Source organism: Xiphophorus maculatus, chromosome 4 (genome assembly GCF_002775205.1).
Source record: "Xiphophorus maculatus strain JP 163 A chromosome 4, X_maculatus-5.0-male, whole genome shotgun sequence".
Classification (NCBI taxonomy): Eukaryota; Metazoa; Chordata; class Actinopteri; order Cyprinodontiformes; family Poeciliidae; genus Xiphophorus; species Xiphophorus maculatus.
In genome coordinates, this window is record NC_036446.1 from 2549257 (window position 1) to 2570776 (window position 21520).

General features: G+C 40.1%; 1 protein-coding gene across 2 annotated transcripts in view; it reads right to left on the reverse strand.

Moving 5' to 3' along the window:
- Positions 1 to 473: 473 nt before the first annotated feature.
- The window catches only part of map1a (microtubule associated protein 1A), a 30676-nt gene continuing 9629 nt past the window's right edge, over positions 474 to 21520 (reverse strand). The window contains exons 1-6 of one of the 2 annotated variants that reach the window (XM_014472159.2): positions 19500 to 19600; positions 10743 to 10825; positions 9905 to 10045; positions 3053 to 9821; positions 2159 to 2385; positions 474 to 1309 (exon numbers count right to left, since the gene is read on the reverse strand). In XM_014472159.2, the coding sequence (XP_014327645.1) occupies positions 1154 to 1309; positions 2159 to 2385; positions 3053 to 9659 (6990 nt within the window). In that variant the 5' untranslated portion in view covers positions 9660 to 9821; positions 9905 to 10045; positions 10743 to 10825; positions 19500 to 19600 and the 3' untranslated portion in view covers positions 474 to 1153. Of the gene's footprint in view, positions 1310 to 2158; positions 2386 to 3052; positions 9822 to 9904; positions 10046 to 10742; positions 10826 to 19499; positions 19601 to 21520 lie in introns of those variants that run through there. The other variant, XM_005808098.2, reaches the window with a different exon arrangement.

The following is a 21520-nucleotide window of genomic DNA, read 5'->3' on the forward strand; positions in this document are numbered from 1 at the left end:
AGAAATGACTGGTGGTGTTTTGCTAACAACAAAATAGAAATCCTACAACTGCTAAAATCTGACACTGCTTTGTTTTTGTTTATATTATATGAAGAAGGAAGTTGCATTCAGTGTCTTCTTCTGAGGTTTTTGTGTCGTTTTCTTCAGTGATTCTTGGTGCAGCGCCCCCAACAGGTTTTTTCAAAGGGTTTTAATTCTTTTAATGCAGAAAATGTAACAAATGTTACAATTTTGGTCCCCAATCAAACTGAGTTTACCAGACTACCGGTGTGTAAACACTCTTAATTCCCAGGGAAGGATGCTGGTTTGTTAGGTCTCCAGGCTGAAATGTTCTCCTGAATTTATTAAAGAAATTCTTTATTAATTCCTTCATTCCTTGACATTTCTTCAGTTTATTTTTTTGTGTTGTACTTGTTGCTGCCTCTTGGCCAAGGCTTCCTTCCTTTAATCTCAATGGGTTTTTTATTCTGGTAAAAAAAAAAAAAAAAGTTAAAATAAGTTTTAAAAATCTTTGTTGGTTGTCTAGCACATGGCTGAAAATGCAAAAGACAAAAAAATTGTTGCAACTTTGGTCCAAATCGAACGGAGTCAAAAACACCCTGCAACTCCAAAATGAAATCCAGTGCAACCAGTTACCCTGATAAATCACCTAAAATGGTGAAGGCAGCATCATGCTGTGGGGTGCTTTTCTTCGGCAGGGACAGTGAAGCTGGTCAGAGTTATTTGGAAAATGGATGGAGCTAAAGGCAAGAAGACTTGAGAATGATAACTTATGGGAAGGTTTAGATAAAAGCAAAGACTCTGAAATCATTTTAGTTCCTATAAAACACTTTGAAGTTTGTGGTTGTAAAATGATTAAATGTGAAAACGTTCAGGGTTATGGCATAGCAGAGATATTCATGATGTTTACTAAACCACAGGGAAATGACGACTAGCTGAAAAGTACCATTAGGACTCCAATGGCGATGGTCACACCAAGCTTAAAAATCAACAAAAACACTAATAAAAGTTCTCCAGATCTGCCTCTGCTTCGCTGTGCGGCATAAACGACCGGAGCAGAGACACATCGGGTTGCATATCAGGATACAGAAAAGAAGAACCAGAAAGGATCTACAGCAGGGAGGTTATGGAGAGAGGAGAGGCAGAGGGGATCCTAAAACTCGATCTTGCAGGCTGGAAAAGATTCGTCCTGCATGACGACGGTGCTGCTGGAGGCCAGAACCATGATGTTCAGCTCCTGCTGCCTCTCGTGGGTCTGCTGGTACCAGTCGCGCGTCACCTCTGTGTCGTGGGTTGGGATCAGCGTCACCTGAGAGTGAGATGGGAGGAAAGAGCTTACATACCTTATGTAAAATGAAAACAACTTGCCAACAGGTGCAAAATTTTAAAAAATGATGCAAACGCTTCCTGTTGGTCCTCCAGACCACTAGGGGGAGTTGAGCACAAAATCATAACAGACTTTCTGTAAAGACGGGATGTCCAGAAGAAAGAAAAGAAGTGCTATACTTTATGCTTTCTACAATAATATGAAATGATTTCTTGCTCCATACTCCCCCTAGTGGTCTGGAGGACTTTTGCAGCGTTTTATTCTTGCTGTTTTTGTGATATGCATAATTTTTCCTTTTGCTAGTCTTTCCTATGATGCCATATTAGGGCCTTTGTGAAAAACAAAGATGAGTACATTTCTGAAATTTGCCTTTTTCTAGAAGATTTCTGAGCTAAAGCCCAAAATTGATTTTTTGAGTGAAAAATTACTCTTATTTTGTATATCTAACAAGGCCTAAGACGCTGTCTTATATTCCTGCAGTTGCAACATTTGTTTTTGGTATTTCTTGTTTATTTTTCCTTTGTGTGTTTTGGAGTTTGCATCCTTCATGTGTTCCACATTTTGAAGTTTGTTGTGCGTTTGCTCCTGTCGGCCAACATATAAGCCATTTTCTTATTAAAGTCTTTAAACATCAAACAAAAGCACATTTAAACATGACAATTGTCATAGAATTCATCAACTCTTGGTTTTAGTCTGAATCTGAAGAGAAATCCAAGTTATTCTGTTGAAAAACACAATTTACTTGAAAATAGGAGTAATGTCACATCCTGGGGCTCCTCTGCTCTACATTGACCAGAAACAGGAAACTGTGGACAAAAGCTGCTTTCATACCTGCAGGTTTGATCCCCACTGAGCTTTGGCATCCAACAAAGCATCAAGGACCGCTCGGCCAGGTTCACCTCCTGCAGCGTCGTTGCCGCTCACTACATAGTACGCAGAGCGAATGCGTTTGAAAAACTCCTGGTCCACGTTCTTAGCACTGCAGTGGTTGGGAATGTAGGCTAGATCCACATAAATCGGAAGGCCGGGAGCGGCCGCCGTGCCGGACTTCTGGGAACCTGAGAAAACAAAACGACACCATCACTTTTAGGCAAACACACAGTCAGGCAAATGGTTCAGTTCAATCCAATTTATCTCAAAGTAATACAATACAATTAGTCGCCATGTTTTCCTTAAATATTATTACAGCAACATCAACATCTAATGAAATTATGCTTTGTGTACCCTGGTTGATTCGATCCAAACCAGTAGATAGAAATACGGCTAATTTACATTGTGCTTTTTTTTTTGTGCAACATTTCAAAGGTTTTCTTAAAATTTGCATGACAAAAAGTCTATAACAACTGGAAGATCTGGCATCCCATGTAAAAACATGGTGTTTTCTCAGCTTTACTAGTACTTTAACTGGAACTGTAGGCTTTGACAAAATGAAAATCCTAAGAAAATCTTATATCCTTCACCAGAAATCTAAAAACAGGTTGCCAATGGGATTTTTAGTGGCATAATAATCCAAAACATATGGCCAAATCATCACAAAAATGACACAAAACTACCTTCTTCCATGGCTATGAGCTTGTGCTATGAGGAATAGATTTTCAAAAAATTATTCCTTTATGATATTTCAAGGGTTTTAATGAATCTCTACCAGAGTGGCACTTTATTTTAACATATTGATGAAATGTAAAGAAACCTAACAGATTATATCAGGACATTACATTTGCTCACCTGAGCTGGTTTTGACCCCGTTTGTCAGCCCTTTACTGGGGTTGTAGCTTGATCTTGAGAGGTCGTCGTCCTTGGAGCCTTGTCCATCTGATAGACGAGACATGCGCGAGCTTTTGTCTGCGTCCTTTTTCTTCAGCGAAGCACTCCGAGGTGACGGCGTCTGTTTGACAGGCATTGGGGACCTCTTACGCCTTGCTGGAGATGCTGATTTTGTTTTGCCTGAAGACTTCTTCAGACTTTTTGCTTTTGGTTCCTTTTTCAGAGAGCCATTGCCTAGAGAGTCAGGATCCACCATGCAGACATCTGGGTGGGGTGGATGAGGGAAGCGGTCCAGGAGGGGAGCAGGAGGAGGGTCATGGCTTCTCTTGGAGGTAGAGTGATGGCTACCTCGCCCTGTGGCAGATTTATCAATTGGCATGTATTCTCCATCCTCATCTGAGTCCATGTTGCCTTCACCGGTAATTGATGGGTACTCTGCAGTGCCAGGATGCAGATCTGACTCTGACTGAGAGGGTAAAGACTCGCTGACAGAGGTGGGCGGAGTGTCCTCTGTGGCCAGACACATCCCTGCAGGCATACCACCAGACTGATGCAGAGAGCTACTGTCCCTGCTGTGGGACTGGTGAGTATGGGGTTGCTTGTGAGCCCTCCTCTTGACTGACAGGTCATGTTCATCTCCTTCCTGTGACTGATCGCTCCTGCAGCCTTCCTCCTCATTGTCCTCGTCACTGGAAAGCCGCCTCATGCAGGGGTTGATGAAGGACGGTGACAGGTCTTCTTTGCGCTGCCTGAATTCAGAGGAAGAGTATCCAGGAGAGGTGCGGCTGGTGTAAGAAGAGGTTGCTCCAATGGGTAATTCCTGATCACTGTCATCATCATCATCTTCCTGCTCTCCTCGGCTGCACTCTTCTGCATAGAACGGTGAGCAGAACTGCTGATCAGGTGAAGCAAGTGAAAGTGGGCGAGGAGGATGCTCCGGCTCCATCTCACATTCCTCCTCAAACTCGTCATCATGGCGGTAATGAGGAGGGGAGTCTCCAGGTACCATCCCCATCTGAGGCTTGGGCATTTCCCACTCATACGAACTCCGGACGTACCCTGCTGCTCCCTCTCTAGACTCCACTCTGGCTGAGCCTGAAGGTGCTCCGGCTCCTGTTACCCCAGTAGGAAGGGGGCTCCTGGTGCTTACCTCTGTTGGGCCATTTGTTGTGTCTGGCTTGCTTGTCTGGAGAGGTGTGGACATGTAAGAGCCAAGAACATCTGGCAGTGCATCACTTGTCTTTGCACTGAAGGCTGGAGCAGCTGGCTTGTCACAAAATGGGAGACTACCAGTAGGAGCACTGGAAGGAGACCTCTGAGTCATTTCACGCATATATGTCTCCTCATCCTCCTCTTCACTGCTGTCAGTCTCTTCAAAGTAATGCTTTCCTTCAATGTCAGGCCGAGGAGAGGAAGTGACACCAAACAGAGCAGCACTGGCGGCCTCTTTATTCATAGAGAAGTCTGCAAAGGGACCCGCTGAGGCCCCAAACCCAGCAGCTGTGTCCAACTTGGTATCTTCAGGCCACTCAGGTTTAAAGAAGCAGTCAGCTTGAGGCCCTTTATCAGTGACTCCACATAATGGAGTTACATGTTCCTTCTTCTCTTGAACAGCGGCGACAGATGAGGCCATTGGGAAGGACTTGACTTCCTCAAAAGGACTAACAGGTGAGAAGCGAGCTAAACTGGAACTAGACTCTGCCGTTGTTGCTACAGTGATTTGCTTCTCAGACACTTCAAGATAATCATCTTTGGCACCAGCTGAACTGGAGAAGGGAGAATCCATAACAAGAGAGTGTTCATCTTTAAATGAGGAGTACTCAAACAGAGGTTCAGCGGACGCAGGTGTCTCCAGCTCCTCTCCAAACTGCCGGCTGGTGGAGAGGGAGCCTGAGGTGGAGGAGGAGTAGCTGTAGGCTGAAGATGAGGAGTAGCCAGGGGCAGCTGCTGTGGTTGTGTACTGAAAGTTTGCTTCCAATGAGCTCTTACTCAAAATATCTGGTGTCTTCTGTTTCTCAAATTCAGTATCAACTGTTTCGCTTTGGTAGTAACTCGATTTTGAAGAGAAATCTTCTTTTTCTTTGTCTCCACTCTGACTTGACAGAAACGACTCTTTTTCATCGGTTCTGTATGGGTATTCAAAACCTGAAGAGTAACTAGATAAATTGGTAGCTCCTACATCCACTGGCTTTTCACTGACACAGGAGGAGTCAGCCTGAGCTTGATATTGAGCTTTAGTTACTGAACTTGAGCTGGTTTCTGTGATGCTCGGCTTTCCCTGACTGTTGTAACCGTACCCTGCCATAGAAACCATAAACTCAGGTCTCTTTGAGGCTAACATTTGACTTACTGGACTTTGTACTTCCTTTTCAGATTTCTCTTTGGCACCTTTCTCCATGTCAGAATCAATGCCATCTTCATCCTCCTCCTCTTCATCTTCTTCCTCCTCATCGTCATCATTGATAACTTCATCATCATAATCTTCCTCATCTCTTGCTGTTAGCTTTCGCATATCAATTTCTAAGCAGGCCCCTTTCTCACTGTAGCCTGATGCAGAAGGGACGCTGGAAGTGACTGAGGAGAATGTTGGGGGCGTTGAGCCAAGAGTTTGGTCCTTTTCTGACGACAAACATGTGGTCGAGGCTTCAGGTCGGTCAGCAACTGAAGGGAAACGACTAGTCTGACTGTAAATAAATGTCTCTTTTTCTTTAACATCTGTTTTAAATTGATCAGTGACAGATGTACTCTTGGGCTCTAGCCATGAAGAGGAGGAGTAGTCTCTTTGTTCTTTCTCTAAAACCTTGTCCGATACTGCGTCCTGTGATGGAGGCTCATGTGTGTGCAAATCCTCTTCATCCTTTGAAGGTTTTTCTTCTACCTTTTCTTGGGACTCCTCTCGATACAAGTCAGACTCCTCTGAGCTTGTTTTGCTGTCGTAAATATCACCATAAGAGAATGTTTTTCCGTGAACATATGGTGTATCCTGTCTTGTGTACACTGCTCTCTCTCTGCTCTCTCTGCTCTCTTTCTCTGGATATTCATAAAGACTGAAATGGACACTTTTCTCTGACTCTTTAATTTCAACATCTGTTGTCTCACCTTTGTCTTTTTCATCTGAAAGGGTTTTAGAACCTATCCCACCTGGAAAATCATCATCTTTTTCATCTTCATCAGAAAACATCACTTTTGGTTTGGGTTTGTCCGTTGTGCTAAAGGACACCTGCGTCTTGTCTGAACTCAGAGCTTCTGATTCTGTCTTTGCAGGTTTTCCCTCGAATGAAAAGTCGTCATCTAAAAAGCAACCTTCTTTTGCTTCCATGAGTTTAGCTTTTAAAGTGGGCTTTAACTCCTTTTTGGTGTAATAGTCATCCTCACTGTCCTCATCAGATTCCTCCGATGCTTCGAAAGCTGTCTTGTCGCCTGGTAAGCCGATAAAGGAGGTATTGTCTGAGATGGTGACTGATCGGTCAGTTTTCTGAGCGTCAGCTTTAATTGCATGCAGTGCTTCATCTTTTTCCTCTGGTTTAAAGGGTTTTTCTTCTGTTGGAGAGTAACCACTGCTTGTGGGCACTGACTGTGTGGGTGAAGCCAATTTCATGGTGCTGTCATCAGGACTAAAGCATCTCTCCTCACTGTCCTGCCTGGATCGGGATTCTAGCCCAGGGGAGAAAGATGGAGGGGGTGAGATAGGCTTTACATCAGCAGCAGTCTTAAACGCTTCTGTGCCGAGGAGAGTCTGGTCTTCCTTGACAGTCTGCGGAGGAATGACAGTAGAGGGATATTTTTGTTGCTCCTGGTGCATCAGTGAGGCAGCTTGTTCATAGCCCTCTTGAAGTTTACCCAGAGGGATGTCAACATTTGGAGTTTGGTCCTCATCCTCCTCTTCTTCATCTTCTTCTTCTTCATGGACGGTTTTGGTCTTTGCATCACTCTCTATCTCCGGAATGTTAGGCTGGTATTCATCAGAGGACGGAGACTTAAAGCACTTGTCATCTTCCAGAGAGGATGTGGGGGATATGGTGCCTGCTGAATGGAGATAGTCTTTCCCTTGGGCAGCCTCCGCACGTGATGGAGCGCTGTTGACTGTGTCCAACAAGAGGGAATTCCTCGCAACGTCTTCTGTTTGAGGTGCCGTCACCGAGGCAATTGATTGGTCCTCAGCCACAGATGTGGCGAAAGATGACAGTCTGTCATAGTCTGTGATAGATGTTGCAGAAGAGATATGCTCTTCTTCTGCAAGAGGAGCAGCAATTATGGCAGGGTATGGCGCAAGCTCAGGTTCCTGACCAAAAGCTTTAGGTTTGACATCTGGAACATCAGAAACTGCAGAGCTTTTCATCTCTTTAATACCATGCATGGATTCAAATGTACCAGGAACATCTGGAACAGAAATGTCGTAGGAGCCCACATCATAGCGTAGTTGTGGAATCTTGTCTTCAGTTTCCTCATGGATTTCCTCATCGGAAATCGTCTGCTCTGTCTCTGAGTAACCAGGGATGGTCTCGTCTTGGATAAAGGAGAACTGCTCAGAGGCAGAGGCTGGTAGGGGTGCTGCGGTCGTTGGTTTAGTTGGTTTCACCTCCTCTGTTTTAAATTTCAAGACCTCATCATCTTCTGTTCCTTCTAGTTCCGCTTTTTCTATCACATCACCCTCCTCCTCTGAGCTCTCACTTTTCTTTGATCTGTCAGTCACATTTTCTGTTAAAAAGTCATATTTCTCCATTTTCTCCTCCTCATACTTCTTGTCAAAGCCATGACTCACATCTTTTAGTTGAGAAGCAGTAACTTGTTTGTCATTTTTGTCTTCTTGGATGACAGGGGATTTAGATCCAGTAGGCTTTATCTCAGTGGTTGAGGATGTTAGTTTCTCACTTGTTACAGCTTGAGGAGAAACCTTAGTGTCTAGGTGTGCTGGGGATTCAGGCATCGCATCATTCTGGACATATCCAGTCTTCTGGATGGACATCTCCTCTTGTTTGAGTGCCTCAAAGTCCTCAGTGAGGTCCTCAGGTGAGGAGACAATGGACCTGTCAGCCAGAGCTGCCGCTGCAACCTCATCCAAGATGTTCTTTGGAACAGGCTTTTTCCCATTTGTTTCCTCTTTGGCAGCCTTATTTTTATCAGTTTTGGGTTTAGCCTGACTCTTGGCCTTGTGCAGCGTTTTTCTCACTTCAGGGGTGAGCGGCTTCAGGTCGGGTTTGGTGATTTTTCTAAGCTCTGGTTTACTTGGCTCCTTCTTCTTGTCTTCCTTTGCTTTACTCTCTTTTTTGTCTTCCTTTCTTATTTTTTCATCTTTCTTTACCTTTTCTTTCTTGGTGTCTTTTTTCTCTTTGTCTTTCTTTTCATCCATTTTAGATACTTTCTCTTGTTTTGAAGATTTTTCCTTGAAAATTTTCTTTTTTGCCGTCTTCTCGGTTCCAGGAGCCACTTCGCTGTTTTTCTGCTGTTTGGTGGCTTTTAAATTATTACTTTTAGGTTTCTTCTCTTCTTTCTTTTCAACTTTATTCTCTTTAGTGGTGTCACTTCTTGACTCTTCCTCCTGCCTGCTGGCTTCTTTCTTAGATGCTTTAGTATGGGGTTTAGGTGAAGATTTGAGACTCTCTTTGCTCTCTGTTCTGGACCTTATTTTAGTTTGCTTGATGATTGGAGGTGGCACGCCAGATGATATGTCTTTTTGAGTGGCCACTGGGTATCGCAGGAAGTCCAGATGTTTCAACTTCTCAAGCCCCTCAAAAATTTTATTTTGTGGTGCATTTCCAGGAAACAGCACACGCACTATCTTTTCTGTGGGTCGATGTGGGATCCAAACAATTAGAGCAGTGACTGACGTTAAATAGGGCACAGATATTTCTCCCTCCTTCCCGTTGGGCATCATGATTCCTGTCTTGGCTTTGCTATTCCCTGCCCATTTTTGCATCAGAAACTGCATTTCTTTGCTTTCCTTCACCGGGTTTAAGACGTACATGTCTAACTTTCCCACACCAAGTTTGTGGAACAGTGTTATTGGTTCAATAGTGTTACTGACTATCCTGTGAAGAGGTTCAGGAGTGATGCCAAGCTTATTAAGGTACTGCAGAGTGAGAGATGCCTCTTCAATGCTCCGCTTTACCTTGAGAGTAGACTCCGGCATCTTTAGCTTCTCTGGGACGTTGAAAAATACAATCCCAAGTTCAGGGGAGATCAAGTTCTTCATCCAGTCACCATTACTACTGGAGCCAGACCCTTGGTTTTTCTCTTCCTCCTGCTCCGCAATTTTTCTCTGGAACAGCCCATTTATGCCCGGCAGGTTGTCTGCACCAATGTGGGTGAGCAGGACGGAATCGATCCTGTCTAGGTGTCGAACTAGTTTCCAGAAGCAGGACTTCCTCTCTGACCCGCCGTCCACTAGGATGTTGAATCCATTGACGGCAAACAGAGCTGAGTCCCCCCTGCCTCCAGGAAATATGTAGCAGCAGGGTTTGGACAGCTTTAGAAACCCACCGGAGGTCGGCGGCTCCAGAAGCTCGAAGGGTGATGGTACATCCACCGTTTCCGAGACATACTCTGTGAACTCTGTGACCCCGTCCATTTTGGGGAGTTGGGGCTCTGGGTTTAAGCAATACTCGAGAATATTAAGCAGTGGCTGCTGCTCCTGGCTTTGGCCCAGGGAGCTCCAGCCCCCGTCTCCCTGACAGGAAACAGTAAGCCTGGACAGCAGCTGCGAGGAGGCCCTGGACAAGACTTCAATAACCTAAAACAGAGAGAGAGAAATGTCAAATCAGATGTCTCTGAATATAAATAATGCTCCAAGGTATTTGAAGTCAAAAGGCCTACTTGAGGGTTGGAGATTATGTCAGAAAACTGTTGCCAACCGAAGACTCCACTTTGCAGAAGAATATCGCCTCCCTGGTCGGAGCTCTGGCCGCTCAGAATTAGCAACTTATTAGTAGCAGTGTCAGTGATCAGAGCAGTTGTCTGGGTAAAAGACATGACAAAAATCAAACCGAGGATTATTGTGATTCATATTTTTGCAGCATGATATTAGCTAAGTTCATAGGTAAAAGAACAGAGCTCTACAGTGACGGCTTGGTAACATTTTCTGACAGATAAAGTTCAAATGTTCAAACCCAAACTGAAATATTGGGTGAAATGAAGTGAATATTTTCACTGTTCTTGTACTGATGCAAGCTCTGCTTCACTCAACTTCAAATATGGAACACCTTAGGAGAGGTGTTCAACGTTTCTCCTCAAGAACAAAAACAGGAAGGAAAGCTGAGAGATCTTCAAAATTTGAGATGCTTCGCTGCTTTAACCTTTGTCAACCTTTACCTAAGAGATGGATGGATGGATGGATGGATGGATGGATGGATGGATGGATGGATGGATGGATGGATGGATGGATGGATGGATGGATGGATGGATGGATGGATGGATGGATGGATATAGAAACGGATGGATGTACCCTTAAAAACGGATGGATGGAAGGTTACAGTAATGGACGAGAGGATGGATAGATACCAAAACAGATGGTTGATAGATTCAAGGATATTTAAATAAGTGGATGGACAATGAATGGATGGAAGGATTTCTTCTGCATGTGAATAAACCCGTTTTTCATCCAGAACCGGCTCAGAGTGGCCGAACAGAACCTCGTCATGGCGTCTTGACTCACCTCTAGAGAAACCGCCTCCTGTGCCGGGTTCACCAGCACCACCGTCTGCAGGACGTCGCTCTGGTACCGCAGCGTTCTCTGACCTGCAACCAAACAAACCCAAACATTGAGTCTTCCTGCCTCCCCTCAAACAGCAAACAGCCGATCTGACAACCAGCAGCAGGAAAAACGTCTAAATGACTCCCAGGCAGTCGCAATATCACTTCAGTTCACTTTATTTTGGTAAATTATCAACATTACACACAGAAAACTAAAAGCTACTTTACAAACTCATAATTTACCAAAAAAGGAAAACCCTGCTCATGAACTCAGCAGCCTGCAGTAATGAAATACATCTTCAGTCCATATACATACACACGTTTACATGTAAATATGAAGTATATACATGGATACACAATACATGTATACATCTACATGACAATATATACAACATTTTAAAGCTCACCAAGAAAAGATGTAATTTGAGATCATCATTCAATTCATTTCATAGTTTTTAACGCCAATAACTGACTTTATCTGACTTTCCTCTTTAGCATGATTTAACTTCAGTCATTTTTGAATTTTAAATCAAATCAAATCTTCATTTTAATTGTATTTCCGTTATTATTTCTGCTGTAACTCAAAAAGTTATAATTGGAAGTAGAAGGTCAGTTAGTAAAAACTGCTTTGCAGTTAAAATATATTTTAAAAAATCAAAGGTGTTGAATTATTCATCTTCACTTTAATGTTTGACCCAAATCGATTAGTGACTCTGCCCCGATTCCCTTTTCAAACCAACATGAACGGGTTAAATGAGGTTAAATAAAGTGGGTCCCTGAGGCCCGGCATCCTGCATGGTTTAGTCTCTCCCTGGTTTAACGCATCTGGATCAAATGATGGATCATTAGAGGCCTAAGAAGAGCATCGACATGCTGAGAAGGTTGTTGGTACCACCAGGGAGAGAACTAAACATGCAGGATGCCGGCCCTCCTGGACCCACTTTGGGTTAAATTATCAAAAATCACAACAGAACAGCAGAAAAACCCGATCAGCGTTGAGCCTGATTGGTTGTTTCTATGGTGAAGCTCCACCTGCTGCTGCTGGTTACACTGACCCAGTGCTGGCTGAGGAAGACGCATTGCAGCATTTCTGACAGAGGGAGGGAAGGCAGAGGGAGCGCATGCACGCAGCATCGCATGCTGCATGAGGACAGGCCAGCAGCTGCTTCACAAGCATGCAGCCGCTTCATTAGAGGAGGCTAGATTTAGCAGGAAGCATGTTGACATCAAAACTGCCGAAGCAGAAACGTAAATAAACCCTCAGATCTCCATTTTAAATCATTGAAAACAATCTAAATATCCTGTGAAAAGCATCAAAAAGAGGAAATTTGTTGGTGATGGTGTGAGAAAAACAGATTTGATGTGATATTTTGTTGTAGCTTGCAGAATCAATCAACTGGAAGTAAAATAAAAGCCAAGGTCAGCATCTTGCTTAGTTATTTATAACCTGAGCTCCTCGAGTTCTGCATGAGCCTTCAGTGATTCCCTCCCATCTTGTTCCGTTGCTCTTCATTCTTCCTGAAGATCTTTTAAAGTTTTACTTTGGTCAATTTTCCCTCCATCTCAGTCCAGAACCCGACATTTACAGCACACTGGCTGTGAAACATAACTTCTAAATATTCGCTCTAAATTCAAATATTTATCGATTTTTCTATAGAATGCAACTACAAAATACTTTCAAGAAATTCACCCATTTGTGGATTTATTTCTGAACGTGTGTCAGAATTATTTACCGTAAATCCACCGATTCACATCTAAAATAGTCAAAAGAAAATGCGGCTCAGGAAGCGGAAACACCCAGGCTAACGATACTTGGCTGGTGTTTGCAAAAAAATGAATTAATCTCAGAATTGTTTCTAGAAAAAAAACTTTGAGTTTGAAAAGTCAAAAATTTGCTAGAAAAACAAGAACATTTTTAGTTTAATCTCAGAAATTTCTAGAAAAAGGGACATTTCTGAATATGAAACAAATAATTTGGTACAAAAAAACTATTGAAATTAATCTCAAAGATGTTCTAGAAAAAACAAGGAAATTTGTGTTTAAAAAGTTTAAAATATGCTAGAACAAACTCCAACATTTAAGTTCTACATTATGTATATTTTCCTTCCAGGCATCCAATATTAATCCCTTAATATTGGTGTTAAATGTTTGACCCAACGTGACTTTTAAACAGATCTAACCCGATTTTATCTGGTTGAATGTTGTTGCTCTGTGCAGAAAAGAAGGTGCAGAGGAAGAAACGAGCCGTCTGATGGTCAGTGGGCGCACATCACATCACAGCCGGCCTACACACTCCTGCATCTGGTGCATGATGGGTAATGTTCTGAAACGCAGCTGCATGTTTACATGTCGACTCGCTTCCAGGTGGAGGTATATGTAACGAAATGTAAAATGTTAATTTCATTAGATGTAAGTGGACAGTGGTACATACAGTATTTACCATAATTAAGTCAAGATGTTGTGATTCTGGTGCAGAAGTTTTAAATATGACTGAAATGTTTCCTGAGGTTGGTGAGAAAACAAGCAGACTCGATTCATCTGAGTTATTTTCAGCCTTTAAGTTTCCCAAGCAACAAAATGCTGCTTTATTTTGACCTTCAGGGTGTCGCTCTTTGTTTCTCAGCCACTGAATGATGAAGTCCTCAGATAACAAAAGCAATAAGTTGGCTTCATTATGAGAGATTAGAGAGAGTCGTTAATCTCAGCAGGGCTGCTGGTGTCACTGCTGTAATTACATCCACATCTACAGGAGGAAGTAATTCAGTCACATATAGCAGCACTTTATTATTTTTAGTGTTTATATGGTAACGAAATGATTCAATATGTGAAAAACTATGGAATGAATTCAGATGTTTTCCACAGCACCACGTTTAATTTCATACTTTCTACATGAAAACCTCTGAATACAGTTTCTTACTAATCTAGACAAACTTTTCTGTTTTCATTAATGCATTTAAACGGATTTTTTACTCCAGTTTAACTGCGAGTTTCAGTTCAGGACAGGAACTAAAAGTGAAACGAGAGCAAAATCCCTAACAATATAGTAGAAGTTGGGACTGAAACCGATCGGTTAAACTGAGCAGGATGGTAAACGGGTCATGATGATGAAATAGGAAAGGACCAACGAGCAATGAAGAAAAAGAAAAACCTTTTTAGATGTTTCATATAAATCTTTATGGGTGTTTTTCACGCCTGATATTCCAGTAGACTCGATTTGATCGGGAACCAAAATTGCAACATTTGAGTCAAACCAACCAAACCCTTTGAGCAACCCGTTCCCCTCCTCACCTGTGGGGGCGCTGCACCAAAAGCTACTGAAGGAAACGACACAGAGGCCGAGTGCAACTTCCTTCTTTATGAAACGGAAATAAAAATGGAGTGGCATCAGATTTCAGCGGTTGAGAGGATTTCTCTTTAGTCTTTGGCTAAAAACCACAAACCATTCTTCCCGCTAGCGCTAAGCTAACACGTTTGGTTTTGTTGTATTTACCCAGAATGCCCTGGGCTGTAGTCCACTTCCTGCTTATGAAGCGGTTTCCAGCCGCACCAGAGTTCACTTCAACCAATTATTTAAAGAATTGATTAATCCCAATTAATTGTTTCAGTCCTAATCAAAATATAAAGCTGACCCAAACTTTCTCTTTTGATTATTTTTTCCATAAATACATTAATTGTATAGCTAAAGGTGCTTACTTGGAGATTCTACAGAATTTGAATGAAGTGAAGTTGAGTCATTCTGGGTTTAACATATTCAAAGACAAATCAGTTTTTTATCCTAAATGTAAAATGAATTTATCTTTTAAACAGTTTTGGTTTAATTACTGCTCTAAATATGTTCTTCTTTTAGCAGTTAGGGTTTTTTTTTCTGTATACTCCAGTTAACAATCAATTACTAAAGTAGTTGATGACTATTTCAATAATCGATTTATCACGATTAATCTGATTAATCGTCTAAATAACTTTTCAAAATAAAGAAAACCCAAACTTTATTCTTAGATTATTTTTTTGTTAACTGGTTAGTAATTGAATAGCAAAAAATGCTTAACAGGAGATTTTACAGAATTTGAACCAGTTGGAGCTAAAACTGCCATTTGAACAGGTTTTAGTTTTTCAGTCAGTTTTGACTTAATTACTATTCTGAAAATGTTCTTTAAGCAAATGGCTTTTTTTTTAGACTGAGTTCACCCAAGTTAACAATTAATCGATTACCATATTAGTTGACAATTAAATCAATAGAGATAGCAAAGCCGCTGTCATGGTTTTTTTCAGCAATTTTCAGCAGAAAATTGGGAAGAAGACATTTCTCTTCTTCTTGAGCCAAACGCCCCTTTCTCATGCCGCCCTGGGACACTGCCCATGTGAAAAACCGCCACTGACTGAGACCCAGTAATGTCTAACCTGCAGCGTCAGCGTTTCTGGTTTGCTCTGCCAACCGCTGCACTCCACCTCCAGATGGGACGTTCAGTTCATTTCATTGTTACATAACTTTATTTACTTCATTCTGCTGTAATTTACATAAATCTGGAGGTTTTACGACGTAAAAACTCAAACTGAGCTGCTTTAAAAACCAGCTTTAAAAGCATCCAACCTGCCTGAAAAATGTGAAAACAGTCGATGAAGGTTTTTGTTGAAGGTGAAAACATGACAAACAAACTCCTGAAATGAGCTGCGTCTGTTTTCTGTCTTCGTTCTCGGCTGGAAAAGACTCTGAACTCGTTAAGAGGAGCAGGAACTCATTTTCACTGCCAGCCGAACATCTTCTCACATACAGACAGGAAACAGTCTGAGGTGTTTATCTGATGCATCCTACAGTTTAAAATAACTCTCCCTATTCTCTTTACAGATGGTATTTGTTAATACTTTTCATCCATTTTGCAGTTTTTACCTTTAAAACAGATGTGTGCTTTTAGAAACACTTGCTTCTAATGTCTTTAACACAAGCAGGCAGGAGGTTTCATCAGGTTACTTTTCAACTAAAACTAGCTTGTTTTGTTCAGCTTACAGTATTGTGTTTTAATTCTTGCTAATCACATAGTTGCAGATTTTGTTTTTGTTTCAGTGAAGATTTGTGGCCTTAAATTCTTTTTATAAATAAAATTTTGATTTTTATTAACAACATATTTAATGTAGAAAACATTAGACTGAGCTCAAAACATTTCTAGAAAAAACATGGACATTTCTAGGTTTGAAAAGTTAAAAATTGCCACAAAATCTCAGAAATCTTGATATTTATGTCAGAAATTTTCTAGAAAATCAAGGAAATTTCAAAGTTTGAAAAGTCAAAAATGTTTCAGAAAAACTCAGAAATGTTGAGATTATTCTCAGAAATGTTCTGAAAAAAGGAATTTTTTTTCTCAGAATAGTGAAAAAAAGTTTTCTTTTGAAACTTTTTCTGAGAAATTTCTGATAATCTCAAAATTTTTAGGTGTTTTGGCATAAACTCTTTTCTTCTCCCTACAATGGCTCTAATCCAATCCTCTCCTGTTGCTGAGTGTTCGGTTCTGTTCGGTCCGTCCCGCCTGACCCAATCTACCGAGCTCAGCCCTCGGCCTCGCCCAGGCCTGAAGCATCATGGGAGTGCAGAGAAGGAAGGGCTCAAAGAACCTGAGCTGAAGTCGCTCCGGTCGGATGACGACTGCAGGAGATCATGTCCTTCAGAGGCTTTTTACCGAGTCAGGCTGACCTGGGAAAGACGACACCTGGAGCCGCAGGACGGATCCCGGTTAAAGTTCTGGACTGTAAAACGTGGCTGGTTGCAGCAAATCTGGAGAAACTCCTCAGATTTTAGCTCCTCGTCTGGTTCATCTAAACTCAAGCAGCACATTTCCATGATGAGCCGGCCACAAAGCCAACCTTTCTGAACGGCGTTTTACTGGCTGTTTAAAAATATTCTGCTATTCTGACCTGATTCTCATTTGAACTGTTTTCTATGGAGTGCCAAACAGTCAAAAATGAACAGCAATAATTTGAGGTTTTTAAAGCCAATGATAAGAGAAATCTGAGTCATATTTTCACCATGCTATTCATTCATCAGTAAATGTCACAGTCCCAAACTAAATATATAGTTTGGAGCTAAATATTTAGTTAGCAGCCTAAATGTTAAGTCGCAAAGTTAATTGTTAGCCATCAAGCTAAATATTTAGCTTGCTAACAAAACAAAATATTTAATTACTAAGCTTAGTAAAGTCAAAATGATGCTAAATATTTAACTTGAGGACTAAATGTCAATTATTTAGCTCCAAACTATTTATTGAGTTTGAAACTGACTGATGAATGAATACCATGGTCGAAATTTATCTTATTATTGGCTTAAACTCAAATTATTGCTTAATTGTTGTTTGTAACTTTAACTAAACCAAAAGCACACTGTTGCATTTACAGACTGAACAAAGTGGGAATTTCCAGTTGTGAAGCATTTAAACAGGAAAAAATATTTAATCTAAAGATCACAGATCTGAGCCAATCACAGGGTTGATTTCAGAAGCACATTTGTGAGGTCAGACACTGATGTTGGACAAGCGTCTCCTCTCTAATTCAACTCAAAAGTGTTGTGTTACGTTCTTCTGCTCATTGTTCCTGCCTGCATGGTGAACCGTCATGTTGGAACAGAAAGGAAGCGTCTGAAACCCTCCAGAATGTCTGGATCTGCTGAAGTATTTCACTGAGCCCAACGGCCCACACCATTATCCCACCACCACCGAGCTTCACAGCTGTTCTGACATTGTCATCTTGGAATATTTCCATTCCATCAGCATTATGCATTTTCAGGCACATGGAGACATTTTACAGCACAATCAATTAACTGTTACCTTCAGTTGTTAAAATTGAATCGTTTTAACTCAAAGAATTCAGTTCCTCCCACTCTTACCGTCAGACTTTAGACCCTGTGCTGAGCATTAATAAACCATACTTCCCTAAAACTCTGTCCTGTCTCATCATTCTTAATAATATTTCAGCTTTTAAACTTGAGAGAATTTTTTATTATTGTAGATTTTGATCAGGTAAGGCTGTAGCAACTTTTAAAGGGGCAGTGTTGTGTATTTTCCAGGCACAGAGACATTTTACAGCACAATTAAGTATCTGTTGCCTTCAGTTGTTCTACAAATGCTACATATATAAAACAACGTTTAAAAAATGGACTTCGCAAGTTAACAGAAAAATCAAGTAAGAGTAGTTCTACTTCAGCATATTTTTACTCAAGTAAACGTAAAAAGCAGCCGTCCAAAAAATTACTAGAGTACAAAAGTATTTGATAAAAAGTTTACTCAATTACTGAGCAACTGATCAAATTATCAATCATTTATATTTAGAAATCACATCATCAGATGGGTCAACATGTAAAGTTATGTGGAAATTTTGGGTTTTTTAAGGACGAAATGAAAAATAATTCATATAAGTAACAAAAATAACAAATCAAGTAAAATGAAAGTTTTTCCAAATAAGTTTCTTTCATTCAAAAACTCACAAAACTTTAACAAAACCTGTCTGGATTTTTGGTTAAAACATGTTTTTAATTCAGTGGATAGAAAATCCAGAAATTTTTACTCAAGTAAAAGTAGAAATACTTCATAATAAAATTACTCAAGTAAATGTAAGAAGTACAGCGTAATCAAAATACTCCTAAAAGTACTTTTTGTTTTCAAAAAGAGTTACTCAAGTAACGGTAAAAGTAACTAAGTCCTACCCAACTCTGGACTTAACACCTTGAAATTGGGTCTCTGTCTCTTTAAGAAGCTCCTGCTCTTCCTGACAGAACAACGCTCCTCCATTTGTCTCATTTTATGCTATTTTATCATTTATTTTTGTGTGTTTATTCCTTTTTGCTTTTTTAATTATTTTTAACATAATTTTTACATAAACCTGTTTTGTTTTTTAAATTGTATCCTGAACCAAAACGCTTCATTTAACCCGTTAATTTAACTAATTTATGATTCTAAAAGTGATTTGTCTGGTAGAAATGTCCTTATATTTGCTGTTTCTGTCCCTCCGAGCTATTTTTAGGCATTTTTCGTTGCATAACTCAGAATTAATCCTGCACATTTTGCTCATGAATTAACTAAAATGCTCCACAGCTGTTGCCTTCAGGTCTGTTTTCACCACCATAAAATAAAAATAAAGAATCAGGTCACCTGAATCTGCTGGGCTGCGCTGAGAGCAGCATGAGTCAGGGAGGCTGCAGGCCTCACAGCCAAACAAACTGCAGCCTCATCTCAGAATCACGGAAAAATCCCAAAACATGAAGCTGCCCGGGGACGTGTGTGGAAATAAAGATGCATTTCACCCTTTCTCCCATTTTAAGCACTATTTCAGACACATAAAGCATAAATTAACCACAACATGCATGAAATGTAAATGTAAACGAGATGACAACGCGAATGGGGAGATGTTTCTGAAATCCCGCAACGATAATCCGAGCTAAACGCGCCAGATGAACGCAGAAACGCTTCAGTCTCAGCTGAAGAAAACCTCCTGCTTTTTTCTTTTAAACTCCAGATTTCAGTTTTTACTCACGTTGCACGAAGCGGAACCAGAACCTCGGATAATTTTATTGATTCAGGCAGATTCCTTCAGTTAAACTAATGATAAAAATAAGCTGAATCTAATCCTCTTTCAACGCAGCCCAGGCGCGACGCGTCTCCGTCTGACGGACGGACGGTTGGACGGATGGTTTAATGGTTGGATGGATGGATGGTTGGATGGATGGTTGGATGCCTCTTACCGTCCTTCAGCGCCGCGGGTGCAGCAGGGAGGGGTCCTGATGCTGCTGAGGATGAAGATGAGGATGAAGGCTGAACGGTCTGGATCGGTTCAACCTCCCACACTGAGCTGCTGCCTCATGCTGCCTTCAGGAGCCGCTCGGAATTTGTACTTGTTATTGTTTAACGAAGTGGCAATGAGGCGTTCAAATGCTAAATCGTAGTAGTTGTGTTTAAATATTAACGCTAAATTAAGCAGATTTTTAAAATGATCATTAAAGCGAGAGATTTGGGTCAAAGGTATTAATGCATATTTGTAAAAACGCCAGAAATGGGGAGAGTAGCCAAAAATCATACTCAGGTAAAAGTAGCAATACTTTAACATATTTTTACGCAAAAGTGAAAATTACTCAGATAAGAGTGAAAAAGTATGAGTGAGATAGTAACAGATCAAAACATTATTAAAATTTTAAAATTACACCATCAGAATTTAAATTTATGTGGAAATTTTAAGAACCAAAATGAAAAATAATTAATAGAATTTATCTTTTTTTTGGCAAATCAATTTCTTTCTATATAAACTTTAAATTGTAACTTTAACAAAAACTACAGGTGTGTTTGCTGAATATTTGTTTTCTTATTTTTTTTAAAAAAAAGCTCATTCTTCATTAAATTAAATACATTTTTTAAATTTCCCTTTGGGATCTATAAAATGTTTTTGATTTGAATTAATTGAAGTTACTCACAGTGGGTAGAGATACCAAATAATAAAATCACTCAAGTAAAAGTATAATAAAATACTCCTCAACGTGTTTTTCCCCCAAAACATTATCTGAAAAACCCAAATAGCAGATATTTCATAATTAATCAGTAAATTAATCTTTCCTAGGTGAAATGGTCCAGAAGTTTTGTTATTGCAGCTTTTCTGACTCATTTTGTGCTAAAATTATCTTCATAACAGGCAGGAAAATTACCTTTGTAAGAAACTATAAAAAGGTTGATGATTCAGAGGTTCCAGAGTTGTTTTTTTTTTTTTTTTGCTTAAAGTTTCTGAAAATGTTTCTTTTTTCTCTTCTTGCTTTATGGCAGCAGACAAAAAAAAAGCTTTCAAAAGACAAAATCTTGTGTCTTTAAATGAAGTAATGTGCAGCCCAGCAATAAACAATCAATAAATTATAAATCATAATCATAAATATTAAGGAATAAGTAAATTAAAAAAACATAAATCGACATTTAAAATAAGTATATTTATTATTATTATTATTCATAAATATATTTTACTTATTTATAAAACAAAATCAATTTCAAAAATACTTTATTGATTACAAAAGAGAAATTAAATATTGTTGTAATTCATATTGATTGAAACTTTTTCATAAAGTTTTTGTAAATGGTGAAGCTCCTGACATGAGAGCTCTCCTCTAGCAGTCTGTATTACAGCGAATGTGAAGAAGCCTCTGACTGAAGACAGTGTATTTGTCTAAGACGGAACCACAGCGCTGTTGTAATTTAACTCTTTGGTTTCTGGTGTAAGTTCAGTTTTGGAGTTTTAAATGAAAAGAAAAATCGATTATATCAAAAACTTGTTTTTTTTTTATTCTCAAACTGAAAGTTTACAGTTGAAAGTGTAGTTCGTGTGGCGGATTATTTCACTTATAACGAAACATTTTTCCTTGTTACAAGTGACATAATCTGCCAGAAATAGAACTTTGTCATCAGTATTAAGTAACTACTGACTTAAAACAAGCTCATATATATGTTGAAAAGTTGCTTGTAAGTTTTGTCTTATTTCAAGTGTTTTATGATGTCTTCCGAAGAAATAAGGCAAAAATGCTTAAAATATTGTTTTTGCAGAGCAGAAACAGCGGACTCAGAATCTGCTGACGGTTTGTAGTAAATGCAGCCATGTCCAAATCCAACGCTTTGTTTTTCTCTGTTTTTCAGAAGATTTGGCATTTATTTGATTTGCTGTTTCTAGTTGATGTTGTGTTGTTCTACACTTCATACATATTTGGGAAGATTCATTTTCAGCTGAAGCCTGTAA